Source organism: Artemia franciscana, chromosome 15, assembly GCF_032884065.1.
Source record: "Artemia franciscana chromosome 15, ASM3288406v1, whole genome shotgun sequence".
NCBI classification, from domain to species: domain Eukaryota; kingdom Metazoa; phylum Arthropoda; class Branchiopoda; order Anostraca; family Artemiidae; genus Artemia; species Artemia franciscana.
This window is the reverse complement of record NC_088877.1, coordinates 19358097-19385834: the sequence shown is the minus strand read 5'-3', so window position 1 is coordinate 19385834 and position 27738 is coordinate 19358097. Positions and strand designations below refer to the sequence as shown.

Genomic DNA, 27738 nt, shown 5'->3' with positions numbered 1-27738 from the left:
TTTTCTATAGAAATCCTTGGTTTGGCTTACAATTTTTATGTTGGAGAAAATTTTCCAACAGTTTTGAATAATTTACATCCTTTTGAAAATCCGGTCCCACGTTGCATTGTTTAATTTAGTTTTAAACCTAAAGTTTTTCGGAAAATAAAACTTAATACCATTCTCAAAACATTGTATTTATGTTTTTTTGATAACCTGAATGTACTTACACACTTTTGATTTCCTTCAATTGTAAGAGCAAAAGTATTAATATTAGTAGCCCTAGTAGTTTCAACATAATACTCTCAGTCGTTCTTAGGATATTGCTGAGACGTCTTATTTGCAACCAGCCTCCACTTAGTTCTTTTGGATTTAGTTTTAAATCGATATAAACTCCGTAAAATTTTCTACTTTATACGCTATTCTAGGGAACATTGTATACCTTCTACCCTTTATATCCTAGCAGAAGTAATAGTAGGAGGAATACGAGTATTATTAATGATACAGTAGTAGCATCAGTAGTAATCAGTAATGATATTCACATTGTGCCTTTTTCTTCTAGTACAATATCCCCTTCTCATGCCCTGATAGTTTTAACTTAATGCATGAAGCCGTTTCTGAAATATTCTGGTGCGTCCTGTTGATAAGCCTGCATGCACACATTGTGTTTTGATTTAGCCAAACACCCCCGTTGACAGTTCCTCGAAGTTCCCCATTAATACCCTTAGCCCTCAATGCTGTGAAAGTTTAACACTAATACCCTAAGCCGTTTTGGATATACTGCTGATGCGGCCATTTGACAGACTGCATACATACATCGTGTTTCAGTTTAATTCAATATATTCCTCCACGTTTTCTGAAATGTCTCATTAATACCCTTAACATTTATAGCAGTATTAGTAGTAGTAGTAGAAGTAGCAGAGGTAGTAAACACATAGCACCTTTTGAGTGGTTCAACATGTCTCTTAACACGTACTGAAAGTCTCAACTTAAGAATGCTTCACTGCAATACTCTTAGCTCTCTAGTAGTACTAGTAGTAGTCACCGTAGTAGTATTTATAGCAGTAGTAGTAACAGTTGTAGTAATAGTTGTAGTACCAGAAGTAGTAGTAGTGTTAGTATTTGTAGTAGTATGCAAATTTTGCATTTTACCTAGTTCAACACCCACCTTAACGTGTTCTGAAAAGTTCAAAATAATGTTCTAGACCATTCCTGGGATAGTGCTGATACGCCCTTTTGATAAACTGTTTGAACAGTGTGTTCTTGTTTAGTTGAACATCCCCTATACCCTTAGCCTCAGTAGTAGCACTGAGCTGTCTTAGCCGATTGGTTGGCGCGCCGGGCTTGGAATCCTTTGTCTGATTGGCAGGAGTTCGATTCCTGGTGCGGCCGGTTATTTGGTTTAAAACGGGGTTCATTAGTGCCCCCCCATTAGTACGACTCTGCAAGCTCAGCTAGATTCAATCCAGCTTTAACTGGTTACCTTGAGAAATCCAAGGAAGGTAAGTAGGAAGAATTTGCGAAAGCTCAGGATGACTGGTCCCCAGCCCCCATTGTACTTCCCGGATGGAGGGCAATGAAACGGAGATCAGCAACGTCAGTTTGGACTGTAAAATTCTAGTGTCGTATCATTTACCTAGTAGTAGTATTACCAGCAAAAGTACTAGTAGCAGCAATAGCATTAACATGAGGCCTTTTGGTCGGTTGAACAATTTTCAATTTAATACAGTTAGCCGTCGCTGTAGTACTCCCGATATGTCCTTCTTATGACTTGTATGCTCATAGTCTGTTGTAATTAATTTCAACTTCCCCCTCACATTTTCTGAAATTTGAATCTTAATACTCCTAGCGTTGGTAATAGTTCCGATAGAGATAGTAATTGCAATTGCAATACTATCAATTGCAATAGTAGTTGCAAAAGTTTGCGCATATTGCCTTTTGGTCAAATGATCTTGTCCTTTAAGCATTCCCTGAAAGTTCCAACTTAATTCCCAAATCCATTCTTGAGATATGTTCCTGACAATTCCAAATTAAAACATTCAGCCATTCCTAAGTTATGCACTTTTGAAAGCCTGTATGCACATACCGCGTTTTGATTTGTTCAGCCCTTCCCTCAGCGTTCTCTGAAAAATTTCACCTAAATGCCCTTTAGACACTAAAGGTCCGATGTAGCTACCTTTCTTAAAAAACAAATACAATATTCAAATAATGGGCGAATTATATAGCTTACAGCTCTTGCGCCGAGAGCCATGGGGATGGTTAATATCTCAAATTGACACAGTTGCTGGACCTCTCAGCTATGCTGAATAGAATCACAATCAAAATTTTGATTGGATGTGCTTAGGGGATTGATGAGCGTGGGAGGACGTAGATTGCCCTCCAATCACTTTTGACTCTTAGGAAGGGCACTAGAACTTTCAATTTCCAATCGATTGAGCCTCCTTCCGAAGTTTCTACAACTCCTATATGAAATGCTGGAGTGCCTTGCTATATAGACCGTTCCTTAGGCCTTGCTAATTCATCCTCTTGACAACCTGTATGCGCAGTGTATTTTGATTTAGTCTAATACTGTTTCAAGATCCCCCAGCATTTTCCCCTTAATACCCTTAGCTTTTCTGCAGTAGTAGCACTAGTAGTAATTGTCAGGGCCGTCATGTGTGGGGGGACGCCCCTCCAAATTTTTTGGTCACTCGGTAAAAAGAAAAGTCTATAAAATCTTCGCGCTTCGCGCCACAATTTTTCCGACACTGCTAAAATGATTTGTTCGATTCAATAAAGACTACGAAATTACTGACATGTCATCTACAGAAATTTCAAACTTGGCTGGTAAACGTCGCAGTTTTATCGACTCCTGTCGTGATTTTATAGATGGCGCCACAGTTTTCCATTGGTCAAATAAAGAGCATTAAAATAGTGACATGATATGTACCGAAATCTGAATCTCGATTGGTAAATACAACAATTTTACCGACTCGTGCAATGGTTTTATGTATTGTATTCGAAGCGGACATTATGCTAATTTTGGACAAAACCAGTCGGAGAAAATGATCTACTAGTCGGTAAAATCTCTTGCTCCCTCCCCACACCCCAACATTTTGGCTAGTAACGGCCCTGGCAATAGTGGTAGTAGTAGCAGTGGTAGTAGAAGCAGAATTGGAGGCAGTCTTAGGTTTAATGGTAGTAGTAGTAGTAGTAGCAATAGTAATAGTAGCAGCGGTAGTAGTAGCAGAAGCAGTTGTAGGTCGCAAATATTGACTTTTGATTAATTCAACATCCCCTACAAAAAACCCTGTAAGTTTCAACTTCCAGCCAAGCCGCTCCTAAGATATTGCTGATGCGTCCTTTAGATAATCTGCATACACACAGCATGTTGCGATTCAGTTCCACTTCCCCTCATTATTCCCGGAAAAATACACTACTGAAAATTTCAAACCAAAGTCCTATTGCGCTGCCTTTGATTCAAAATATATAAAATTTATTAAGCTTAATGTTACCCATCGAAAACTACGAACCTGGTAAAACTGAGAAAACGTGGGTAAAACTGCCCCAGGAAGTCAAGTGATCTTAATCAAAATCATACCATCAGATTGAAACTACTATTACCAAAGTACGGAATTTGTATTTTTATTTATTTTCTTTTTGGCCCTAAGAAAGATCGCGGATATGTGTTTCTTTTTTTCCCTAGAGGTGATCGTGTCAAACATATGTTCCTAGAAGATTGGAAGAGGGGTCATTTGAACGGAAATTAAAAGCTCTAGTGCACCTTAAGTGGCCACAGAAAACTGGCGTTTTTTGCCAATTTGTAGCACCACACTATGATTTTGCCCCAAAGAGGACCAAGATGCCATCGATGGGTAATACTGAGATAACCAATCGATTTAAAGTATTAAAAAATTGTATAATAAGCTTTCGATCTGCATAGAAAGTAAGGTCATATGGTTAAACATTCGTTTCCACAAAGTTAAGCACTCCATTCGTGACTACTGGTAAATACAAACATTTATTTTAATGCTTAATTTAACTAAGTTGATTCAGTTGATTTTTCATGAAACTACGTTTAATGATGTATAATAGCGCCTCAGGTATTATGAAAAAGGGCAGTGGGTTATTGAGTAGGCACGAGGGGTCAGATGCCTGGAAGAGTGCAGTTTAACTTCCTAAGCCTTCATATAAATATGAGAAGGGATATGGGGAGGGGCTCTCACTGCGACAATGTTTCTGTATAGTATGAAACGTATCATCATACCTAACGGCACATTAGTCATAAGTTTGAGGCGGGGTATTATGAGCCTTGCCAGGAAATATTTTTAGGGGGAAGAGGCAAGTGCTACCAGGAACTTTGTTTCCAGCAATTTGAAAAACTAATACTTTTTTTTCCTTTTTATATATAATGTTTAATGTATTAAGGCGTTTGTAGGCTATACAATGTATCTAAAAATCAAAGAATCCTATTTTAGAGGTTGGGTTGGCCTCAGCCGCGTAGAACATCAAAAGTCACGTAGAATTTCCATCCATATTACCAATAATACTCCTGTCCATCCACCCAAAATTCTGTTCAACCAGGACTAGTCCTGGTTAACAGACGAATTCTTTCCAAGGACGAATCTTGGAAAAGAATTCCCTATTGTTCTTCTTGTTGTTGATGTTTAACAAGAACTAGGGAGTAGTTAAGATTATGTGGACAATTTGAGAACTGTTGAGAGCCAAGATTGGGCTCTAGGGTCAATGTCTTTGGAATTGAAGATCAAATTTTAGCAGCTATGGACTAAGGTAAGCTTAGTTTAAATTAAAATATACTGAGATCATTATATTTTCGTGGTATTTGTTTAATTATGATTTAGCTTTCCAAGCCACTTTATTTGTATTAAATCAGCTGAATTATAACTTGAGCTGCTTCAGGAATTTCGTTTTTGGAACCTGTAAAAATAAGCTTTCCAAATATTTACTTTATGAGAGGTGAGACATATTGGCAAAAACGAAAAAATATATTATAAAAAGTACGGCACTATAGACATAAAACAACAGGTAAATACATAATAATCACATGGATATTGAAAAAAATCGAGGTACTTAATTATGCCAAACCTGAGTACCCATATGGGAACCCATAAGATCCCAAACTTTGGCTTGGTCGTCTATTTGGTTGACTCCATGATGAGCTTTGGCCTGGCCTGCGCTGACCAGCCCATTGGTTCCATGAAAAAGGATATCCTTGCTGCCCCATAGGTGTTGATTCTTGGTTCCACCCGTTCATTTGGGGTTGAGAAAAGCTAGGTCGTGAGGGTTGTGATGGTGTTTGACTTGGCTTTTGATTCTCTTGTTCATAGTCTATTTGTTGAGGTCTAAAACTATTCCACCATTGTGGCCTCTGCGAAGGTCTTTGTTGTTGCATGGGAGTAGTGTTAGGCCGTGGTTTAGGTCTAGCCGGCTCTGGCTGTATAATGTAAATAAAATAGTCACATTCATCATCATCTTCTTCGAGATTAGGTCTCTGTGCTCTATAATATCCTTTATCTTTACTATCTTTCTTCCTCCCCGGCTTTTGTTTGCTACCTTTGGGTTTCTTCTTTCCATCATCATCTTCTTCTTTTTCTTCTTCTTCTGGTTCTTCACCTTTTTCATTTTCTTGGTCTTCACCTTCATCTTTCTCTTCTTTTTTCTTAGTCGGTTTCTTTCCACCTTTTCCTTTTCCACCGTCGCCCTCAGGTTCTCCGTCATTTTCCTCTTGAGTATCTTCTCCTTTACCATCTCCCTTTTTTCCCTTGTCGCCTTTCTTTTTTACTGGTTTTTTGTCCCCATCCTGATCATACTCATCTTCATATTTCCTTGATTCACCACTATCAGTTTTGCCCTCTTGACCATCATCAAATTTTTTCCTCTCCTCGAGTTCCTTTTTCTTTTGCTCAATGTCATCCCTCTCTTTTTTGTTTCTATCCTCTTCCTCATGTAGTTTTTCTTTTTGTTTTTCTAGCTCACGTTTTTCATCTTCAACTTTTTTCCTTTCATCTTTAATTTTTTTCTTTTCATCTTCGACTCTCTGTCGGTCTTCATCCAATCTTCTTCCTTCATCTTTATTAGAGTTGCCATCGACTTCATTTTGGTTGGTGCTCTGATCATCTTGCGGGCTTCTTATAAATCTTGCAGTTTTGCTATGTTGCAGTAACCCCAGCATGTCAACGCCATGACTCTCCTCATTATTTAAATATCTTTTTATTTTTGGTGCGCTAGTTCCTTCAATTTTTTTGGATTCAAAATGATAGTTTACTTCCCCTGAAACAGGATTTTCAGGGGAGGGAGTGATTTCTCTATGGATATCCACTTTTTCAGTGCTTGTACTTGTTTGAAAATTAGAGCGTTTATTTTTTAGAGCCTCTCTTTTGCTTTTTGAAGCAGATCTTTTCTTTTTTTGTTGAGGAGGCAGCGTGTTATATGTTTTCTTCACGCCAGGACCTCCAGGAGAAGGGCTGATTCCTCTATAAATAATATTTTTCTCGGTACTGCTACTTTTTTGTTCATCAAACCTTTTGCTCCTCCACCATTCATCAAACCGCTCTGTACTTGTGCTAGTTTGTACATCTGCCCTTCTTTTTTTAAAAGCATACCTTTTTATTTTTGGTGACGCTGTGACAGAAAGCTTTGATGATTCTGAGTGATAATGTTCTTCGCCAGTAATAGGGTTTCCAGGCGACGGGGTAATTGTTCTATGAATGTCTACTCTTTCTGTACTTGTACTCGTTTGGACATCTGCTCTTTTTACAATCGAAATTGCCAACGTTGAAAAAATGTAAATTGACAGTAGGAAGATCACCTTAAAAAGAAATGTAGGCAATCAGTAAAATAATGCTTTAAAATAACTGAGATTTTGATATCTGTCTTTTATTGGGATTAATTTAAAAAAGTTTCCACAAAGCAAGTTTTTCAAAGAAAAGTAACGAGCTCCATTAAGCCAAAAATGAACATAAGTAAATTCAAATGATCTTTCAAGCGTAAAACTACCACATCACCACCAATAAATAAATGAAACCCAAAATGAACATAAATTACAATAAATAACCCAGTCAAACTGAAAACGAACAAAAATTAACGTGAGTAGGGATGACAACCGCCATGCCTTCTCCAGACCCAAACATAATTTGCATTTTTTCTGAAAATAAAATAGATCTCAAATGTTTCACTTTTTTACTTTCATAAATAAAAAATACCTAAACTTTAAGGAATAAACATCAGAATATGTATATTAAACTGACAATCCACGGTCATTTGTTTTTGTTTTTTTCGGTAAAGTGCAAATTATGTTTAATCTGGAGAAGGCACGGGGGTTGTCAGCCCTACTCATGTTGATTTTTACTCGTTTCGAGTTTTAATTTGAAATCATATGAGATCAAATTTGTATCAACGTATAAATGGAAGCAAAAACCAACATAAATTCAAATAAACAATCAGATTAAACACAAAGATAGCAGAATATTGGTATAGATGAATAAATAAATCCTTAAATGAATGAAATAATCAAGTAAAGTTAAAACAAAGCGAAATTACCTCAAAAAAGAGTAGGACTAAAGCCCCCCTCTAAACCTTATAAAGGCTATTGTGTCATTTTCGTTTTATTGAAAACTATACAAGAAAAACGTACTTTCGTTTTGTTTTTTGCAAACTGTGCTTCGGAAAAATTGAGCTTTTTGGGCCAATCTGGCTAAACACGTTTTTTAAATTAGCTTTTTTTGGTCCAGGGACTGAAGACGAGTTTCAAACTGGCCAAGGCCAAAAAAATTCTCTCTGTTTTTGACCAAAAAAACAATAGGCTACATTCAAGTTTCACGCTAATCAGAAAAAAATTGTGCCAGAACCTTGTTTTCAAGCTAAAACTTGTTCTACATATTAGGGTCCGCTTGGTCAGGGCCTTATATATCAAGCTGTCCAGAGGCAAAAACTTTTTTTTATAATATTTTTCAGTGGGATTTCTTTTGCGGGTCCCCTTCAGGTTTGAATCCTTTTGAGGGGCCTATGTGCCTAAATATGTTTCTTTTTATATTAGTCCAGTGACTATTCTTTACAATTTTTAAATTGATCTGGTATACAAAAAAATTGGCCCATTTCTTAGCTTCCTAAAAGTGACCCCTAAATGTTTTGAACCAATCATCCACCCAAGACCAAACATGCCTCCAATTTCCCGCTATAAAACCTATTTGTAAGCATTTTACAATTCGTAGGATATACGACCCTCGTCCCAAGTGCTGTGAGGTCCCTACTATCCTCAGAAACTGAATAGTTGGACTTTTCAACTATTCTGAACAAACAGGCAATCTCGAAATTTCGATCCAATCTTATGAGGCTTGCAGACAGAGGCGGATGACCAAAAAAAAACTCAGATCAATCATTTTAACCAAAACATTAGTTCATATCTTGTATCATGAATCTGTGAAAAATGGTTCTAAAAAAGTCTAGAAAAAAGAAGCTACATTTATTGTGCGCCACAGATTCATGGAATACAATTGCTAGGCTTAAGTTGACTTATGACTCATCATGATTTTCATTATCATTATTCAATGTGTCCTACAAAGTTACATTACTATGTTTTAAAAATGCCTATCGCATAAGAACAATTGTAGGAGGGGAGAACAATTGCCTTTCCCCGCTTTCAAGGACTGGAAATCTACAAGAAGTTGATCTTTCTGTACAAAGGAAGCTTAAGTTTGATAAGTTTGAGACCATGTGGACTAGACATGATAATCGAATAATTAAATAATATGAAAAACAAAAACGGTTATAATTTTCCAAATAGTAAAAAATCAAAAAAGAGGCGCTCTCTGCAGAAAAGGAAAAAGTAGCTCAACTGAAAAAAAAACATAAAACGGACAAACATTTAGTTACGAATAGATTATTTGCATAGTCTTTGACATATCAGGTCGCCTATCTAGCTTTGGTTTGCCTGACCCGTTCAAATCATACCATGACTTGTGAAGTTTCTTTCTGTTTCTGGCTGTTTTGTTTTTCCTTTATATATTTTTTGTCTGTTTTTCATTTTTGTTTTGTTTTGAATTTTTTGTTTTTCCTTTATATATTGATTTGACAGAAACAATTTCGGAAAAAATGATTTTAAAAGAAAAATAAAGAGCCATATCAAACTTAGAACCATCAGAAATAAAATCCTAAAATAATTCAAACTAAAAGAACGATTTGATATTATAATTAAAGATTGAATAAAGCCGAAGACGAACATAATTAACATAAATGATCATACAAAACATAAGGCTAACAGAGAGTGATATAGATAAATAAACAAGTCTTGGAACGAATAGAAACAAAACTGAATATTTCAGTAAAACTTAAACTAACAAAATTATTTCAAGCTCGAGTTTAGCTACTGCCCCCTTAAAGTCTATATTGTGTCATTTTGAAAACTATTGTATTTTGCATAGTTTGCTTTATTTTTCAAAAAATAAACTCGACGACAAATAAAAATAAATGACTATCATTAAAAAGATGATTGGAAAGAACTAATGAAAATAACCTGAATATGTAATGCCATAATTCACTGGAAACTCTGCAATCAAAGACTTTCCAATTTAATTTTTTTCATTTTTCAAAATTAAAAATATAAAAAAGGTATAGTTTGTTAAAAATTGTATAATCTGACTTTAAAAAACTTCTTTTTCGAATTTACATTAATTTCTGTTCGTTTTTGATTGTCAAAGTTTGTTATTGGGTAATATAATTAATATTTCTCCAGTTTTCACGCTTTAGGCTTAAGAATTGAAACATTCGATTCTAATTTGCGCCTTTTGATTTATTTCAACATCCCCGTCAACATTCCGTGGAAGTTCCAACTAAAAGCCATTAGCCGTTGCAGAGATATATACCCCTTTCGACAAAGACGCCACATGTGCCAGCTTCACTATTCATTAGTGAAAGAGGGGTGCTGAGCACATTGGTTTGCTTAGAAATAGATTTTAAAAATGGGTAAAATTCTAGTTAATTGACTTCTTGCTATCTCAGAAAGGGTTTAGGTTAGGAAAATGAAACTTTCAGGGATGGGTCTACAAGCTAAAGTATGTACTGGGAAGGTATTTTAAAGTACCCACCTCCACTCCTTCTTCCTCTAGAGGGCCCTGAAATTTGCCTATATGACAGGTCTATACCTATTGAAATTTTGACAAAACAACATTTTACCTTAATTTTCAGTTACTAATTGCTTTTTCTCTGCCTTTAGTTCTGAGAATGCAATTCCTGTTATTTGAATATAATTTTGAGCCATATCAATGGTTTTTTTTTCAAAATTTAGGAAATGTATTTACATATCTTTAAAACCTTCTAAAATGGAATTGAGCAAAGTTATGAAGCTGAAAACATATTTGTTGTACTTCAATTAAGCAGAATATATATTTTGCAAAGTTTCACTATTATAACACACATATTTTAAAGGTCATCAAGGGTCAGGGCCCTCTAGAGGGAGAAGGAGTGGAGGTAGTTGCTTCAAAATACCTTCTCGGGACATACTTTAGCCGGTAGACCCATCCCTGAAAGTTTCATTTTCCTAACCTAAACCCTTTCTGAAATAGCTAGAAGTCAATTAACTAGAATTTTACCTAAAAATGTTTTTTGAATGATGAAATATAAGTTATTTGAATTTTTTTCTTTTTTTCTTTTGATGAGTATCTCTAAGGTATGATGAGAGAGAACATTTTGATTTTTTAGATGATTGATTAATCGGTCAAGAGTCAAAGGATTGCAGCCGTCTTTTACTAGGTGCTTTTTCGTCTTCCCTTGGCTTTTGTTTGGAATGGTTTTTATTTACAGCAGTTTATACATAAATTAGTAAGTCATTCAAATATCGCTTGGTTTTTAATCAGGGGTTAAAAAGGGGAGGGGTGCTTAAAAGTGTATTTTAGCGCCCAAACTTTTCTACTTTCTTTGTAAGTCACTCGGATTAATTTTTACAACATGCTCTCACAGAGCAGGGGAGGGGGTACCCTCAATGCACATATAATTTATGCAAAATTTCCAAAATCTTCACTACGTATGAATTTGTATACAATCTGCCTGTTCAGAGTCAAATAGGAGTAAGCAAGCATAAATTTCCATTTAGCTATAAGATTGAACTTCTGTTACTAAAAAATTTTTATGAGTGTCATGAAAACAGTCAACAACTGACTGTCGCTTATTGCATGTCGCAAACAACTGTTGCTTATTACAGATATTTTACTTGCCTATTGCCTTTCAGAACATTCTTCCCTTCGTCCACTGCCAAAGAATTTTTTTTAACCACCATTTTCATAGAAATTTAAAACTTTAGCTGAAAGGGCGAGGGTTGAAGAGGGTTAAGCCCCCCCCCTCATATACAGAATCATATGTATTCGTTTCAAGTTATTTTAAGATCGAAAAAAATATTTCATACTTTTAAGAATCTAAATGGAAAATCAATGTGCCAATTATTATGAGTATTACAAAAATCAAGTTGCAGTGGCAGAATTGTGCTGGTAGAAGTGGTAGAAAGTGCTTATCTATATATTAAGGGCAAACATTGTCCGTCCCAAATTAAACAACAGACCACGGGAAAAAGTTTAAACTGTAGCAGTTGGAAATTATTAGGTCGTGTCAATAATTTGGACTTTGCTTTGCAAAAATTGAGTGGGGATGAATTACCTTTAGTCCCATGTTAAATCAATATTCCATCCAAATTGACTGCATAATGTTAAATGGCGGAACTGACTAAATTTTTGAAGTAATCTGGCAGAAAATCTAAACATCCAAGGTCATGGCTTGACCATGATCCCACAAATTATAATAGAAGCGTTCGAAGAAGGGTTGCGTGTTTTGTCCTTGGATTGAAGTAGTAAATAAAGAGGATGTTCAAGTTCAAGCAAGTTCAAAGATTGAAAATTCAATAAACCTGCTATTATTGAATACACAAGGTTATTTTTATAACCAGTCGGATTGTTTTCGAAATATACGTGGTAATGAAATGAGGATTTTTCTCATTTTAGCAGTTTTTGTAAGTCTGTTTTTCTTTTTTTTTTTTTCAAAAGGAACATTGACAAAAACAAATGACAAACTCATTATACAGCTTTAGCTCTTTCAGTCTTTTATTTTTGGAAGGAGGAAGGGCTAATAAGGAGTAAAAACTGGGCTCTACCCTAGCCCTTGTGGCTGTTTTTTTTTAATCCTTTGTTATGCTGTTCATTCAATTTGGGGACATAGAAAAAAATTGTTTCCTAAAGAAAGCAAATTTTGGTTGAACGAAAAAACTTGAATTGAACAGAAATTATACTAACATAAAGAAAATACCCGGTATTCCAACTATCCTCGAATGTCTCGGGGTTTGACAGAAGTTCCTAAAAAGAAAATTGGGTTGTCCAAAACTCTCCCCCCCCCAGCAAAAAAATAGCTCACGAAAATTAATGTAATAGTCCTCTATTAATGAACATCAAGGTTCTGAAATGTTTGGCGCAGTCCAATTTTCTTTTTGGTAAATTTGGGGAAATCCCGATTCAAGTCGAGGATACTGGAGACATTGGGTCTGCCCTCCAGGGCCAGATAAATATCCTTAAATATTCCAGATAATCTTTCTCTCAATTCTACCTTATAAAACAGTAAATAACTTTAGCATAAAGAGGGGGACGTTGAGGAAGGAAAAAACTTGTTTTTTTATTTAATTTCTGAACGTTTTTGAATTAATGCATGTTTGATTTTGGCTCTCCGCAAATGAATAATTAAAACGAAATTTGCGTATTAATTTTTTTTTTTTGCTAAATGGCTTTCTCTTAGTTGCGATCACTACGTAACTTACAAATTAACTTACGTAACGAACTTCTATATTCGTATATTTTTATTATGTATATGAGGTTTTCCCCCTCGTAAATACCTCGCTCTTTACACTAAAGCCTTAATTTTGTCCCAATTCTTTAAGATTGGCCCCTGAATTACAAAGGCTGTAGAATAAATAGTTGAAATTACTAAAAAATACTTTAGCGTAAAGAGCGAGGTATTTAGAAAGAGATTAACACCCCCGTATGCGTAATAATCTCTGTTCATTTTAAGCTTTAATGCTGGTTCTTAGTTTCAGCGGGAAAAACTTTTTCATATTTATTTTTTTCATTTTTTTTAATAATACTAGAAAATCCTGCGCCCCGTTCATGGAATTTCTCTTCCCCTATAACAAATTCATCAAGGGGAAGATCCTCCCACGTGGCCCCCTCATCTTAACCTCCCCCCAACCAAAAAATCCCCCTGAAAAGGTCTCTACACTTCCAAATAGCCATTACTGTATGTAAACGCTGGTCAAAGTTTGTAACTTGCAGCCCCTCCCCATGGGACTGTGGGGGAGTAAGTCAGCCCCAAAGACATAGTTATTATGTTTTTCGACTATGCTTAACAAAATGGCTATCTCAAAGTACTGATCCGTTGACTTTGGGAAAAAAATGACCGTGGGAGGGGGCCTAGGTGCCCTCCAATTTTCGGTCACTTAAAAAGGGCATAAAATAGGGTTTTATGATACTCTGAATGCGATGGTGTGATTTTCGTTAAGATCGTATGGCTTTTGGGGGATGTTTTCTCCTGTTTTCCAAAACAAGGCAAATTTTCTCAGGCTTGTAACTTTTGATGAGTAAGACTAAATTTGATGAAATTTATATATTTAAAATCAGCATAAAAATCCAATTCTTTTGATGCATCTATTAGTATAAAAATTCCGTTTTTTAGAGTTTCGTTTACTATTGAGCCGGGTCGCTCCGTACTACAATTCATTACCACGAACCGTTTGATAAAGATACCTAAATTTTCACGTTTTCCAAGATTTTCGTTTTCCCTCTCCAATTCCCCCCAATGTCACCGGATGTGGTCGGGATTTTGAATAAGGGCTTGAAGCACAATATCCTTCTAACTATCAAATTTCATAAAGATCTGATCACTCGTTCGTAAGTTACAAATACCTTATTTTTTCTAATATTTCCGAATCACCCCTCCCCCAACTCCCCCAAAGAGAGCAGATATGGTCCGGTTATGTCAGCAACATATCTGGGACTTGTGCTTATTCTTCCCACCAAGTTTCATCCTGATCTCTCCACTCTAAGCCTTTTCCAAGATTTCCGGTTTTAATTTTTCCGAATTAACCATCCCCCCACTCCCCCCAATGGTCGAATCTGGGAAAATACTATTTCTATTTTAATCTGTCTAGTCCCTAACACGCCTGCCAAATTTCATCGTCCTAGCTTATCTGGAAGTGCCTAAACTAGCAAAACCGGGACCGACAGACCGACAGAATTTGTGATCGCTATACGTCACTTGGTTAATACCAAGTGCCATAAAAACCACCTGATATCAACAATAATCAAGATGGACTAAAACAATTGTGTTGATTAAAAGTGAAGACACAAGGGAAATAAATATTAAAACCGTTTTAGAAGCATTTACAGGACAAAAGTTTATATGTGCATTCATGTGCCCACATTTGCTGGTGTAAATTTCAAAAGGCTTCTTCATAATATCCAGGCGACACAGAAGCAAATTAAGGTAACCACAAAATGAGCACAAAAAAGAAGAGAAAAGGACAAAACCGTAAGCTCAAAATGAACAAACTGGACCATCAAATGAGACAAGATCCAGAAAAGGACCTGAGAAATGAACATGTACGACGGATCATAATGAACAAACTAGACCTTCAAAAGTGACAAGACCAATCCAAGCAGCTAAGGCAAAAGGCACTGAAAAATATCCGAAACAACGATAAACGAAAATAAAGATCAAAGATTTAGTTAGAATATTAGCGAAACTGACAATTAGAACAAGTCAGAAACGAAATCGAAGAGCATATAAATATGCAGTTAAAAGATAAGTGGCAGCAAGCTTCACAACGACACAAAAACATAAGTGAAGAACAAACAAAATATGCGGTTACAAGACATATGAAAATGAGGATCAGAACAAATCATAACAAAAATGAAAAACAGAGAAGTGTGTGGTTAGAAGATATAGAACCGCGAGAACAAAGAAATTTGCAGTTAGAAGATAATTGGCAGCGAGAATTATAAGCAACAGAACGTGTCAAAAATAAAAGGGAAAAACAAAGAATTGTATGGTTGACACGCTAAAAGAAGTACCATAAAGTGTCAAAATAACAGTGAAGAACAAAGAGCTGTGCTGTTAAATAAAGGCGAGAATCAGAACGAGTCAAAAATGAAAGTGTAGAAGAAAAAAAAAATCATAAGTTAGAAGAACAGCACCATCACACTCATCAATGCTAACTAACTGTGGCGTAAAACTCAGTAAAAATCTATAAAGATCCTGTAAACTACACAAGTTTTATTTATAAGTCATTGGAGCCCTTCAACCTTGTATGGATTCACTGTGGAGGTCCTCCATTACCCCGCAGTAAAAGTAGCCAACGAAGATGAGTTACTTGGGTACTGCTGCCTGCTTAGTTTAATTGAATTACTGCATCAACAATTTCCAAATGAATTTGTTTTGCCTGTTATAAGACATCACTTGCTCTCTAAAGAGCGGGGCATTGAGGAAGGAACAGCCCCTTTTATATACGGAGTAATTTCTGTTCGTTTTAAGTTTTAATATCGCTCCTTACTTTCAGTTAAAAAAAATTTTTTTATTTAATTCTTATAAGCATAAACAATGTCTTCTTAAGAAATAAAAAAAAGTTGAACAAATTTTCATCTCCAGTTCAGAATCACTATAAACTGCAAAATATTAATGGTGCCTGAACAATAATTTTAATGTTTTAATCCAAACTAGAAAAATGCCTGAAAACTTTAAAATTAATTGTTTTTATGGCACTCGATATTAACCAAGTGACATATAGCAATAGTAAATTCTGTCGGTCTGTTTGTCTATTTATCAAGAAGTTACTATTTATCACTATTTATCACTCAAATTTATCAACATGGTTTGATGAAACGAAAGCTTGGCTGCGCAACTTCAGATACTCCTCTCTGACATCTATATATATAATAGGCTATATAACTCCACTTCACTTCGCACGCCATAGGCTCTGGCTCGTGGACAAGCAAAAACCATCCTTTTTGCCCCCAGGCAAGAGTTCTGCGGAGCTTTCCAAAATATAATGTCATATTCATCAATCCGGCTTGAAGTCCACACTTCCCGTAAAAACCGCACACCTTACCAGTTTCCAGGAATAAGCTGAGATCGGCGGCATAGGAAAAAAAAAAACGGGACAAAACCAAAGTGTTGCTCTCGCAACACAAAAAGAAAAGACAGTGTAGTTTTCGTCATTTACCATGCGAAAAAAGTGGTTTTCCTTGTTGTTAAAGCCAAGGGACTAAGTTTCATGTATGGTGTTCACGTTCAGGACCACTCCGATGGTTTACTTTTTATTTTGATCCGATTTCTTTTCAAAATCTTGGTTATTATGGGCTGAGGTCCGTCCTTTACAATTAATCCGCAAAGCATAATCTGTTACCATCAGCTCCCAAAACCGAAGTAATCCTATTAGCCAACAGGCTATACGTAACGTCGTATCTTTCTAATCTCCCCATTGCTAGCATAGGCTGAACAACAGGCTCAGGGGGAGGAATTTTTGTAGCGGATATCTTAGCAAGAATTATATTCTGCATTTCATTGCACGCAGTTGTATGAGTATTATATGCTATCGTTTGTTGATCACTTGTGCTATGAAGGAAGTTGTCACCAGTAAAGACTATTCTTAAGCAGTGCCTCATGTAGATAGGGGTCTCTCCATCAACTGAAAATTTTTCTCGATCTAGAGGGTGAGGTAGATTTTCCATGGTTGGCTCTGAATCTGTCACAATATAATCTCTAAAATATCTGCCCAATTTGCCTTCTGGATCTTCAACATTTTTCTTGAAGTTTTCCAAGTATTCTTTTATGGTCATTTCGTATTCAGTTTCCGTAGCAAGGTTCTCGTCTACTAATTCCACTTCAACCTTCTTGTAAGGAAAACGGTTTTTGTCACCCATTCGAATAGGATTCACTTTTTTAGAGCGAATATAGTACTTTGAGTTAATATTTGTGCTACTTGGATTGAGAGATATATACATTCTATTAATCGATAGTGTAATGTTTCTGGCCAATCTGTCGTTTTTATGAGCATCAGACGCTCGGATTATTCTACTTGCATCAGCAACGAGCAAAGCTGCATAGCGAAAGGCGTGGAAAATAGGATCCCCCCTAGATCCTAACGGGCCATAAAGCATTGAGTGATGGAGCTTTACTTGGATTTTGCAAATTGGTGTGTTAGAACTAAATTTTCCAGGGGCTTCCTTATCAAACCTTTGCCTGCTTTCAGCATCACCAGTGGCATCTTCAGTCATGCCAAAATCAAAATCATTAAGATTGGACTGGCTAATCTGCATGCTAGTGGACTTAGTAATTGCAAGGTCATCAGAGGTGTCATTTCTGTAAACACGGCTATAATAATATGACGGAGTAATGTGAAATTCTTCTTCTTTTAGGTGGATTGACCCCATAATATCGCAGTCTTTACTAACATAGACATTAACCCAATTCGGCATTTGCTCATCCATGACAAATCCCTCATAAAAATTTTCTAGATAATCTGGCTCATATCGTATTTCCTTCTCATGCTTTGTGTCTAAATTGGTTTCAGAGTAAAGCAAAGTCGACCGAAATTTATCATCAAACAGCCGTTTATTTTTACTCAATTGGAGTTTATATTTATTGTTTATGTTGACAGTCACAGATCCATTACCAAAGATGCAATTCACATCTTTTCTTTTCAAAGGTACTGATTCAATTCTACCAAAATCAAAACCGTAGGGATCGCTAACGTTTTGGTAGCGTGGACCATTTCTTACGATTCTATTATATATTTCGGGGTCTATATCAGGTTCGGTCAAATTCACGTATTCAGTTTCATATTCTTTAATTCCGTAGTTACTTTTTGTTTTCAAGATTATATCTGATACACTTACTTTTTGTGAATGTAGTAGTAGATGTACAGCCCACGCTACTAAAGAAATAGCTACTATTGACCAAACTGTATTAAAGGTAATATGTACAATTCGATTTCTCAATAGTCTTCCATTCATGTTATTCAATCGCTAGTCCAATACAAAACAATGACTTTAATGACAGCAACACGACCTTGTTGATTAAAGCACGGATTTATAATTTTATATGTGGCTGAAACTATTATTTGGAAGACGACTATGACTGAGAGGTCTTATTAGTTTTTTTTTCGATTTATAAACTATTTACCGCATGTCTATAAACCACCGATTTTGTATTGCTTCATTTTCGTTCATCAGACATTTACTCCACACGTTTTGCTTTACCTGTTCGGATTCATTCTTCGTCTATGTAATTTTGCATGATGTCATAGATACCAAAAAAAAAAAAAAAAAAATTAGTGTCCAACTTCTTCTCGGTAATTATTTTTTTTTTTTCAATTACGCTGTTATATAATTCCGTAACAACCAGGCATGTTCCATTGTACATACCCTGTGAAATGTCTAAATTACCAATTAGCATAATTATCCTGTTATCTTTAGGTGGCAAATTACGGCAAATTCGTAAGGTGGCAAATCAACGATTTCAATTGAAGTGGAAAATTTTGGCGTCAATTCAATTCCTCCTTCTTGTTTATTCTTCCCATTGGCGAAAATAACCCTTCCCTTCATTTAATTACAATTTTGATTTGTGTTTTAGCCGTATTTTACGGTATGAAACATTTTCCTATGCAATTCAATGTGATTCGTTGTGCTTCATTTTTGTTGTCACTACCTCAGACATTTTTTTTCCATGCCTTTTGCTTTAGCTGTTTTGATTCATTCTTCATCTTAGATACTTGCATATGACGCCATAAACCAAAAAGGCTTCTTTTTAAGTCTTCATCCCTCCAACCTTTTTATCCTTCATAGACACTAAAATAACGTGCTCCTTCATTTCGTCGTAATTATGATTTGTCTTCTAACCGTAAATTTCGCTGTGCAATATTTTAGTGTGCAATTTAATGTGATTATTGCTGTCGTATATTCCATACCTTTTGATTTAGCTCTTTGGAATCACTTCGTTGCGCTTCGTTTTTGTTTCCACTTTAATTTGGTTCTCACTATCGATTGTTCCAAGCATTTTGGTCTTGGTGTTCGGAATCATTGGTCAAAAATCAGAATTCTAGTAACAATGTCATATTCAACCTTCTTTTTTATAAGATTCACCCCAAATCACCAGAGAACTCTACTACAAATTCTAATTTTCGGTTCGATGTCAACGGGTGTTATACCCGATTTTTTTTACAATCTGATCTGTGACTTTCTTTGTCTGTGGTATTGGACATTGGTACTTTTTGTTATAAGGGTTTTGGACAAAGCCCTTACACAAAAAAATTGCCCTTACAACTAGATGTTGGGGTGGCGCTTCGCGCCACCCCAACAGCTAGTATAAAATAACAGAAGTATCTTATGAAGAGCTGTTTCTCTGAGGTATGATTGCATATTTGACTGACCTCACTGCCTGATTTTTTATGGTTCGTCTTTTACTATTTCAGCGTTTTTCCTGTGCGTAGTATAGCCTATATATCGTGTTGTATGGACACAATATGCATAGTAAAATTAAAGATGCCTTTGAAATAGTCAAATTAAAGAAATCGGGTTATCCTATTTTTATCAAGACTCTTTCAAATATTATTTTAGCATCTCGTCATACAGGTAAGAAGATTATCTGAATTTACTAAATATGTTACTTACAAAAGGCACGAGATATACCATTTTCCTTCAAGACACAGTCTTCAAGCGTTTTTATAAAAGAAATAAAAAAGGTAAAAAACTAAAAAGAATAAAGCTAAAAAAAACTAAAAAAGCTACAAAAAAAGAAAACTAAAAAAGAAAAAAAAGAAAAAACTAAAAAACTAAAAAACAAAAAAAAATTAAAAAAAGAAAAAACTAAAAATAGAAAAACCTAAAAAGCAAAAAAAACTAAAAAATAAAAAAAGGTAACAAACTAAAAAGAAAAAAAGTTTAAAAAAAACTAAAAAAGCTACAAAACTAAAAAAGAAAAAACTAAAAAAGAAAAAAATTAAAGCATGTTTGTTTTTTTGTATGTTTGAGGGTTTGCATATGACGTCTGAAAAATAAAGAAGAAAATGAAAGAAAAAAACTAAAAATGAAAAAAACTAAAAAAAGAGAGAAAAACTAAAGAAAAATAAAAATGAAAAATAAAAAAAACAAAAAAAGAAAAAACTAAAAAAGAAAAAAACTAAGAAAAAGAAAAAGAATTAAAAAAGGTAAAAAACTAAAAAGAAAAAGCTAAAAAAAATAAAAAAGCTACAAAACTAAAAAAGAAAAACTAAAAAAGAAAAAAATTAAAAAAGAGGAAAAACTAAAAAACAGAAAAAACTAAAAAAAGAAAAAAACTAAAAAAGAAAAGAACCAAAAAAGAAAAAAACTAAAAAAAAGAAGAAAAAACTAAAAAGAAAACAAATTAATAAAAAGAAGAGGCTAAAAAAAAGAAAAAATAAAACAGAAAAAAACTAAGAAAAGAAAAAACTAAAAAAGGAACTATATCTATATATAAAAATAAGTTGTATGTATGCATGTTTGTTTGTTTGTGGGTTTGCATATGATGTCATTATAAGTATATACGGCTTTGTATATGACGTCATTATAAGATGACGCTACAGACCGGGACACCAAGACACAAATGACGACCGGGACACAGGGAATGTAAATGACGACCGGGACACTCAAAGAGAAATTAAAAGACCGGGACACTGGGACACAAATGACGACCGGGACACAGGGAATATAAATGACGACCGGGACACTCAAAGAGAAATTATAGACTGGGACACCGGGACACAAATGGCGACCGGAACACTGGGAATATAAATGACGACTGGGACACAGGGACAACTACAACGGGAACACCGGGGGCTAAGGGGGGGTTTATAAATGACGACGGGGACACAGGAATATTCGATCAGCAATCACCATCAAAAAAGCTCAAGGGCAATCATTAGAAAAATGGGGGCGCGAAGCGCCCCCACCAACTAGGTGTTGTATAGCACATAAGTTTCTTAGCAGCTTTTATATAATAAAGAACGAACCACAGGGAAATTGGCACAAGTTTTGCTCAAACATGACATCATACCCAATATAACATCATCTTGTATGCGAAGAATCATTTTATTTCAAATATATTATATTTAGTTGATAATAATAGGCACTAGATCATAACTAAGAACAATATTCTTAAAAAAGAATATCATTATACTTGAATTTACGGTCAAGTAGCCAGTGTGCATAAACATGGTATAAACATGGTATCGAACACAATCAGACATGGCGAATCATGATTAAACAAGCTTTTCAACTGAAAGTAGGGATCAATATCAAACCTCAAAACGAACAGAAATTATTACATATATGAAAGGGTTGCCTCCTCCTCAAGACCTCACTCTTTACACTAAATTTTTTTCATGGAATTTTAAAACGAATCTTATTATTCTAATCAAACGGCCATTGTGTTTCAGGAATTATTCTTGAAGAATTAGGACAAAAAGTCAAAACTTTAGCGTAAAGGGGAAACTCCTTTCATATACGTAATAATTTCTGTTCGTTTCAAGTTTTGATTTTGCTCCTTACTTTCTGCTTTACGTTCCTTCAGAAACTTTAATTTAATTTCTTATCGTTATTAAATAATACCGGAAAATCCGCTTCTCTTTGCATAAACAATGCCGGTACTTGTGAATCAAGTTTACAACGTGTACAACTCGAGAACAAACCGGTTCCTTCATTAGTTTCTTCGTCAGTTTAGAAACAAATTTGGGCTGTATATTTGCACATTAGGGGGGGGAGCAAAGTGCAGTGGGTCTGCATGCAAAATATGTTGTTACAATTAGTCTGCATATTATGAAGTAAGAATTGTTTTCTAACTTCAAACTGTTCAAATACTTTAGCCCCCCTCCCTATGTGCAAGTATATGTCCCAAATCGTATATTTCCCATCTATTCTATCACTTGTCTTTCTCTTGTCTTACGCTAAGGTGACAGTTCGATTTCGTATGACATAGAAACAGTAATGGTTAATATTAGCAGTACTTTTTTGTGAATTTCACTTTTTTTACGTAAGAAATAAGATATTGGACTGTAATTGTAATTTTAGGACAAAATTAGAATATTAAAATTTTCTAACAGCAGTAGTATTTTTACAAAAAATGTTCAACAAAAATGATGCAAAACAATTATTGGTAAATGGGCAGATGGATTGTTGTTAATGGGAATAACATGGCCCATGAAAATCCTTGGTGAAAGGTCTGTAAGTCATGAAGTATGTCCATTGTTTACGTATAGCATTTGTTATTGGGAAGTATACAGACACTTTTCCGAGGTGGGGGAGCGAATTTTCAGCTACGGGGATTTTCGACAGGGTGAATTCTCCGTGGGGAGAGAAGTTTCTAGAAGCAGAACTTTCCAGGGTAAATTTTACACTGCGGGGAATTTGCTAGAATTCCTATACGAAACTATTTTTATTTGTCTTACCGACTCAATTTTAGATGTGGAGATGTTGAGGGGAATCGGCCAGGGGAAGTTTTTACTGGGATGGAATTATATAGTGGCTTTCTGTATGTGGGGCGGATTTTTCATGCAATATATTTTCCAGAGGAAACTTTCTGGAGGAGCAACTTTCCGCTAGGAGATGGGTGATGGAGTGTTTTTTTTGCTGGAAAAATTCCAAGGAGGAGGGGATTACCGACATTATTTTTAAAACAATCAGAAATTAAAGTCTGTTTCAAATGACAGTACGCTAAGAAAAATTTCTCACCCGAGATCGTCCACAAAAAATTTTCTTTGTGGAATTTTCAGCTAGAATAGAATTGTTTGAAGCAATTGGAATCTTTTTAATTTAACAAACGTTTTCAGCAAAACAAGTTTGTTAAAGAAAAATAAAGAGCTACGTTAAGCCAAAAATGAGTATAAATAAACTCAAATAATTTTCTAAGCGTAAAACTACCACAAATCACCATGAAAAAATAAATTAAACCCAAAACGAAAAGAAATCACAATAAATAACCGAGTAAAACGCAAAACAAGCAAAAATTAACATGAGTAGGGCTGACAACCCCCACAACTCAAGACTAGAACATAATTTGTACTTGACTGGAAACAAAATAATGTTCTGGTCTTGAAAAGACATGGGGGTTACGAGCCCAATCCTTTTAATTTTTGCACGTTTTGAGTTTGACTAGACTATCTATTGTAATTTCTGTTCATTTTGGGTTTCAATTGTTCATTAATGGTGATTGTGGAAGTTCTACACTTGGAAGATAAGAAAAACTAACTCGTAGAATTTGACAACGCTTTCGTCTGTAAAAACGCAAACAATAATAATATGTTGGTTCTTAAGGGAAAAGGTTCCCAAATGCTTTCAAAAGAAAGCCAAACCTTCTTAAACTTTATGGCACCATATGTTTTTAGCTTAATTTTGATGATTTTTTGCCTACGTTCTTTGTACTTCTTTTTTTTAATTTGACACTTGCTACTGCAAAAAATCGCAGAAATTCATGCGGTATTTCGGTGTTTTTTTATGCGGTGTTTTATTAAAAGAATCTCTCTGTGTTACGTTTCAATACAACCAAAATAGTAAAATGTCGATAGCTACAAAATAGGACGTTACGAACCAATACAACCAGATTGGTTCCTCAGGTTGTTACCACATTAAATAAATGAATAATTTTTCAATATAATTCACATGATCTCCATGTCTCATCAGCCTCCAGTTTAGAATTACGGACAGGGTACTTTGTTTAAGAAAGCTTCTACCCGATTTTGACAGCATACTCAGATTCAGAATACCCCTTTAATTTTTCTAGATACTGTGTTGATTTGCGTAACAAATCTTCCCTTCACTTTAAAAATAGGAGTTTGTATTTGGGGCCTGAGTGACACTAACTGAATTATAAAAAAGTTGTGTGATATTTTTCTTCTTCTTATCTTGTGCATATTTAGGCTGGAAGCAATTATCAAAATATTAATAAATTTCATAAGAATAAATGACAGCCAAAAAAGGAAAATTTTCGCAGAATTTTAATGTTTTGTACTTTTAGGTTTTGAGTATACTCAGTGGCAGTTTGGGACTTCCATGCTTTGATCAGTTCCTCAAGTATCACTCAGTCGGTTGGAGACCAGATTGGAGCCCCCGGTTTCCTGTTCGGGATATTTGGCCTCCACAGAGAGGGCACAGACCTGGTCTCCTGTTTGAAAGGCCAACTCAGCGACCAATGATCCCTAAGCACCCGTTTCCCATGCTATCAGAGTATAAAAGCGAACATAGGGATAGAGTCATTGTGGTTCTCCCGCCATCTATTACAACAACTGTAAGACCGGTTGAAGAAAAACCGAAAATAATCGTTGTCCTCCCACCCGTGGCAAAAATATTGCCTACACCTTTTCCTTCAGTAAAGAGACAAGGAGGGCCTAAACCAAACCTTTCACCTAGAAAAGGGCCGAAAGTTGTCCAAACTTCAAAATCTGTAACTACAAAATCACCATTGCAATATAAATTTAGACAGCCAACAACAATTCAAAAAATATTTTCGTACCAAACCCAGAAACCCCCACCTTCCCCGAAGCCCTTTGACCCTTTTTCACTTTCGCCAAAAACGTTTACTTCCTCACCTCTAGCTCCAGCAACAGCGACTGTAACTCTAACAGATGATCTAACCATACAACCTGCATCAGCTACAGTTGAAACAGGGCTGACTACAACACTAAGTTTAGCTCCATCGTATCCCACATTTACTGAATTAGCCAAGGATGTAGCAGCTACGCCTGAGCCAGTAGAAATAGAACAGAGTGGTAATGGAGAGGACGTTGAAACCACCCTGCCTCCTTACCGTCTAGAATCCGATATTCCTGTCGTGATAATCGGTGGTGCCCCGGAGCCTGTTTTGGAAAATGTGCATCCAGTTTACTCTAACCCCAGTTTACGAGGGGTTAGCCCTGAGGTGCTTTAGACATCAGCGAAAGTTAAGAATCTGCGATACAGACATAACATGTTGATTAATCTACTTTATTTTCTTGGCAGTAAATTTGTGTACTTATCAGTTACATAATAGACACTATACAATTTCGACCGCGAATGATACGAGCATGACACAAGAAACTGGTCATGTATTTTTTTTTTATACCACACAATTAGCTTTAGTTTGGTTGCAAAATAAATCGTAGCTATTTTTTATTTAGGCATTTAGTTTGTATTTTGGTTTGCTTTGGTTTATGCAAACAAATTTGGGCTATATATTCACACTTTAGGGGGAGGTAAAGCATGGCATATATTAAATACAGCAATGCTTAGTTTACGTATTTAATATATACTATGATATACCCCCACCCCTCCTAATGTGCAAATATAGAGCCCAAATTTGTTTCTAAATTATTATATATTCACCAGACTTTGTTTCATTTCATTAGCATCAAATGAACTTCACTTTCTGAGTGTCTATTATATAACCGATAAGTACGAATTAATGTCAATTAATTTTTTTATTTTGAGTGCCTATTTTTACCTTGAGCCCATACGGGATCTTTCTGTTTCTTCTTTTGTTATGCACTAGTTTTGTTTTATTGACAAAGGTGACAGGAATCGATGGACGGTTTTGATACAATTTACTTGAAAAAAGAAGTTTTTCTGATAGAGTGAAACCTAAAGCAAGTAAAAATTATTGCTTTATATCATATTCAATATGTATCTATAAAACTAGTTCAAATAAATCAACTCATGGTATTTCCACATATTGTAGAAATTTGGAAAACTATGCGTTACTGAAAATATAAACTTAAATATAATTTTATAAATCTAATTTTTGTATAGTTGAAATATGAGGCAATTTAGGATGCTCTATGTGATTTGAAGTCAATTAATTGAGCATACGTTATAGATTTTGTTGACGAATCATTTTGTTGGCGAATCTGAATTGAATGTGTCTGGGAAGCATTAAAATTACAGATTAACTAAAAAAATCACATCACAGCTTTAAAATCTTCGCACTATATGCAGTAAGAGTAGGAAATCTGGAGTTTATATTATGGTTTTTTTATGGCACTTGGTATTTACCAAGTGACATATAGCAATCGGAAATTCTGTCGGTCTGTCGGTCCCGGTTTTGCTACTTTAGGCACTTCCAGGTGAGCTAGGACGATGAAATTTGGCAGACGTATCAGGGACCGGACCAGATTAAATTAGAAATAGTCGTTTTCCCGATTTGACCGTCTGGGGGGAGTGGGGGCCCGTTAATTCGGAAAAAAATAGAAAAATTGAAGTATTTTTAACTTACGAACGGTTGATCAGATATCATTGAAGTTTGGTGTTTGGAAGGATATCGTGTCTCAGAGCTGTTAATTTAAATCCCGACCGGATCTGATGACATTGGGGGGGAGTGGGGGGAACCTAAAATCTTGGAAAACACTTAGAGTGGAGGGATCGGGATGACACTTGGTGGGAAAAATAAGCACAAGTCCTAGATATATGATTGACATAACTGGAACGGATTCGCTCTCTTTGGGGTAGTTTGGGGGGGGGCTAATTCTGAAAAATTAGAAAAAATGAGGTTTTTTAAATTAGACATTGGGGGGAGTTGGGAGGGGGAAACCTAAAACTTGGAAAACACTTAGAGTGGAGGGATCGGGATGAAACTTGGTGGGAAAATAAGCACAAGTCCTATATACATGATTGACATAACCGGAACGGATCTGCTCTCTTTCGGGTAGTTGGGGAGAGGGGGGCTAATTCTGAAAAATTAGAAAAAATGAGGCATTTTTAACTTACGAGCGGGTGATCGGATCTCAATGAAATTTGATATTTAGAAGAATATCGTGTCTCAGAGCTCTTATCTTAAATCCCGGCCGGATCTGGTGACATTGGGGGAGGGGGTTTGGGAGGGGGAAACTAAAACTTGGAAAACACTTAGAGTGGAGGGATCGGGATGAAACTTGGTGGGAAAAATGAGCACAAGTACTAGATACATGATTGACATATCCAGAACGGATCCGCTCTCTTTGGGGTAGTTGGGAAGGGGGGGTTAATTCTGAAAAATTAGAAAAAAATGAGGTATTTTTAACTTTCGAACGGGTGATCGAATCTCAATGAAATTTGATATTTAGAAGGATATCGTGTCTCAGAGCTCTTATTTTAAATCCTGAACGGATCTAAGCCTTTTTTTCTTAGTAAGACGTTATATCAAGAACAGATAACTTATTAGTTCGAGCATCAATAACGTTGGTCAAATTACGACTTGTGCTCCGGCCGCCAAAAGCATGTCGACAATCATCCAAACATTGGAAAAATTGATACTAATGAGCCCTCCCAAAATGTGGAGGGTGGGAAGAATGTTTGAATAACACACTTCAGCTTTTTATTAAAAAACAATTAATTGTGTTATTTTTTTAATAAGTCGCAAGTTTTTCGAAATTCTACACATTTAGGGAAATATCATGAATGTTTATTTGAGCTAGTTCTGTAAATATGTGCTATATATGGCGCGAAGAAGTATTTTTTTCGTTTTTAGTTTCAACTTAGCTCTTCACTTCCATCAGAAAATCTTTGTTTTTAGAATTATTTTGGCTCCTTTTTAGCCTTTTTTTTAATATACGAAATAAACGGGAGAAAAAAAACTTTCAAATTTAGATCATCACACTAAAAAGGTCAACGTCAGTTTTTGTTATAAAAGGGTACTGATTATAGGTTTCACGTCCTACCTCCCTAGAACCTCTCAATAAAATATAAGGCATTGTGTCATATAGATCAGTTATAGTCAGAA

At 35.5% G+C, this 27738-nt stretch overlaps 2 protein-coding genes across 2 annotated transcripts; one reads left to right on the top strand and one right to left on the bottom strand.

Moving 5' to 3' along the window:
* Positions 1-4945: 4945 nt before the first annotated feature.
* Positions 4946-11771, bottom strand: LOC136036144 (myb-like protein X). Its single transcript, XM_065718178.1, has 2 exons — positions 11623-11771; positions 4946-6787 (listed from the first exon to the last, which is right to left on the bottom strand). Exons 1-2 carry the CDS (start codon positions 11632-11634, stop codon positions 5054-5056), a joined length of 1746 nt encoding a protein of 581 aa, XP_065574250.1. The 5' UTR covers positions 11635-11771; the 3' UTR covers positions 4946-5053.
* A 70-nt stretch (positions 11772-11841) lies between these two features.
* On the top strand, positions 11842-25309 carry LOC136036145 (uncharacterized). The gene is made up of 2 exons (XM_065718179.1): positions 11842-11971; positions 24028-25309. Exons 1-2 carry the CDS (start codon positions 11942-11944, stop codon positions 24934-24936), a joined length of 939 nt encoding a protein of 312 aa, XP_065574251.1. The 5' UTR covers positions 11842-11941; the 3' UTR covers positions 24937-25309.
* The last annotated feature ends 2429 nt before the right edge of the window (positions 25310-27738 follow it).

Coding starts and splice junctions, on each gene's coding strand:
- LOC136036145 (XM_065718179.1), top strand. CDS start 11,942: ATGAGGATTTTTCTCATTTTAGCAGTTTTT. Junction 11,972..24,027: donor TTCTCATTTTAGCAGTTTTT/GTAAGTCTGTTT, acceptor TTGTACTTTTAG/GTTTTGAGTATACTCAGTGG.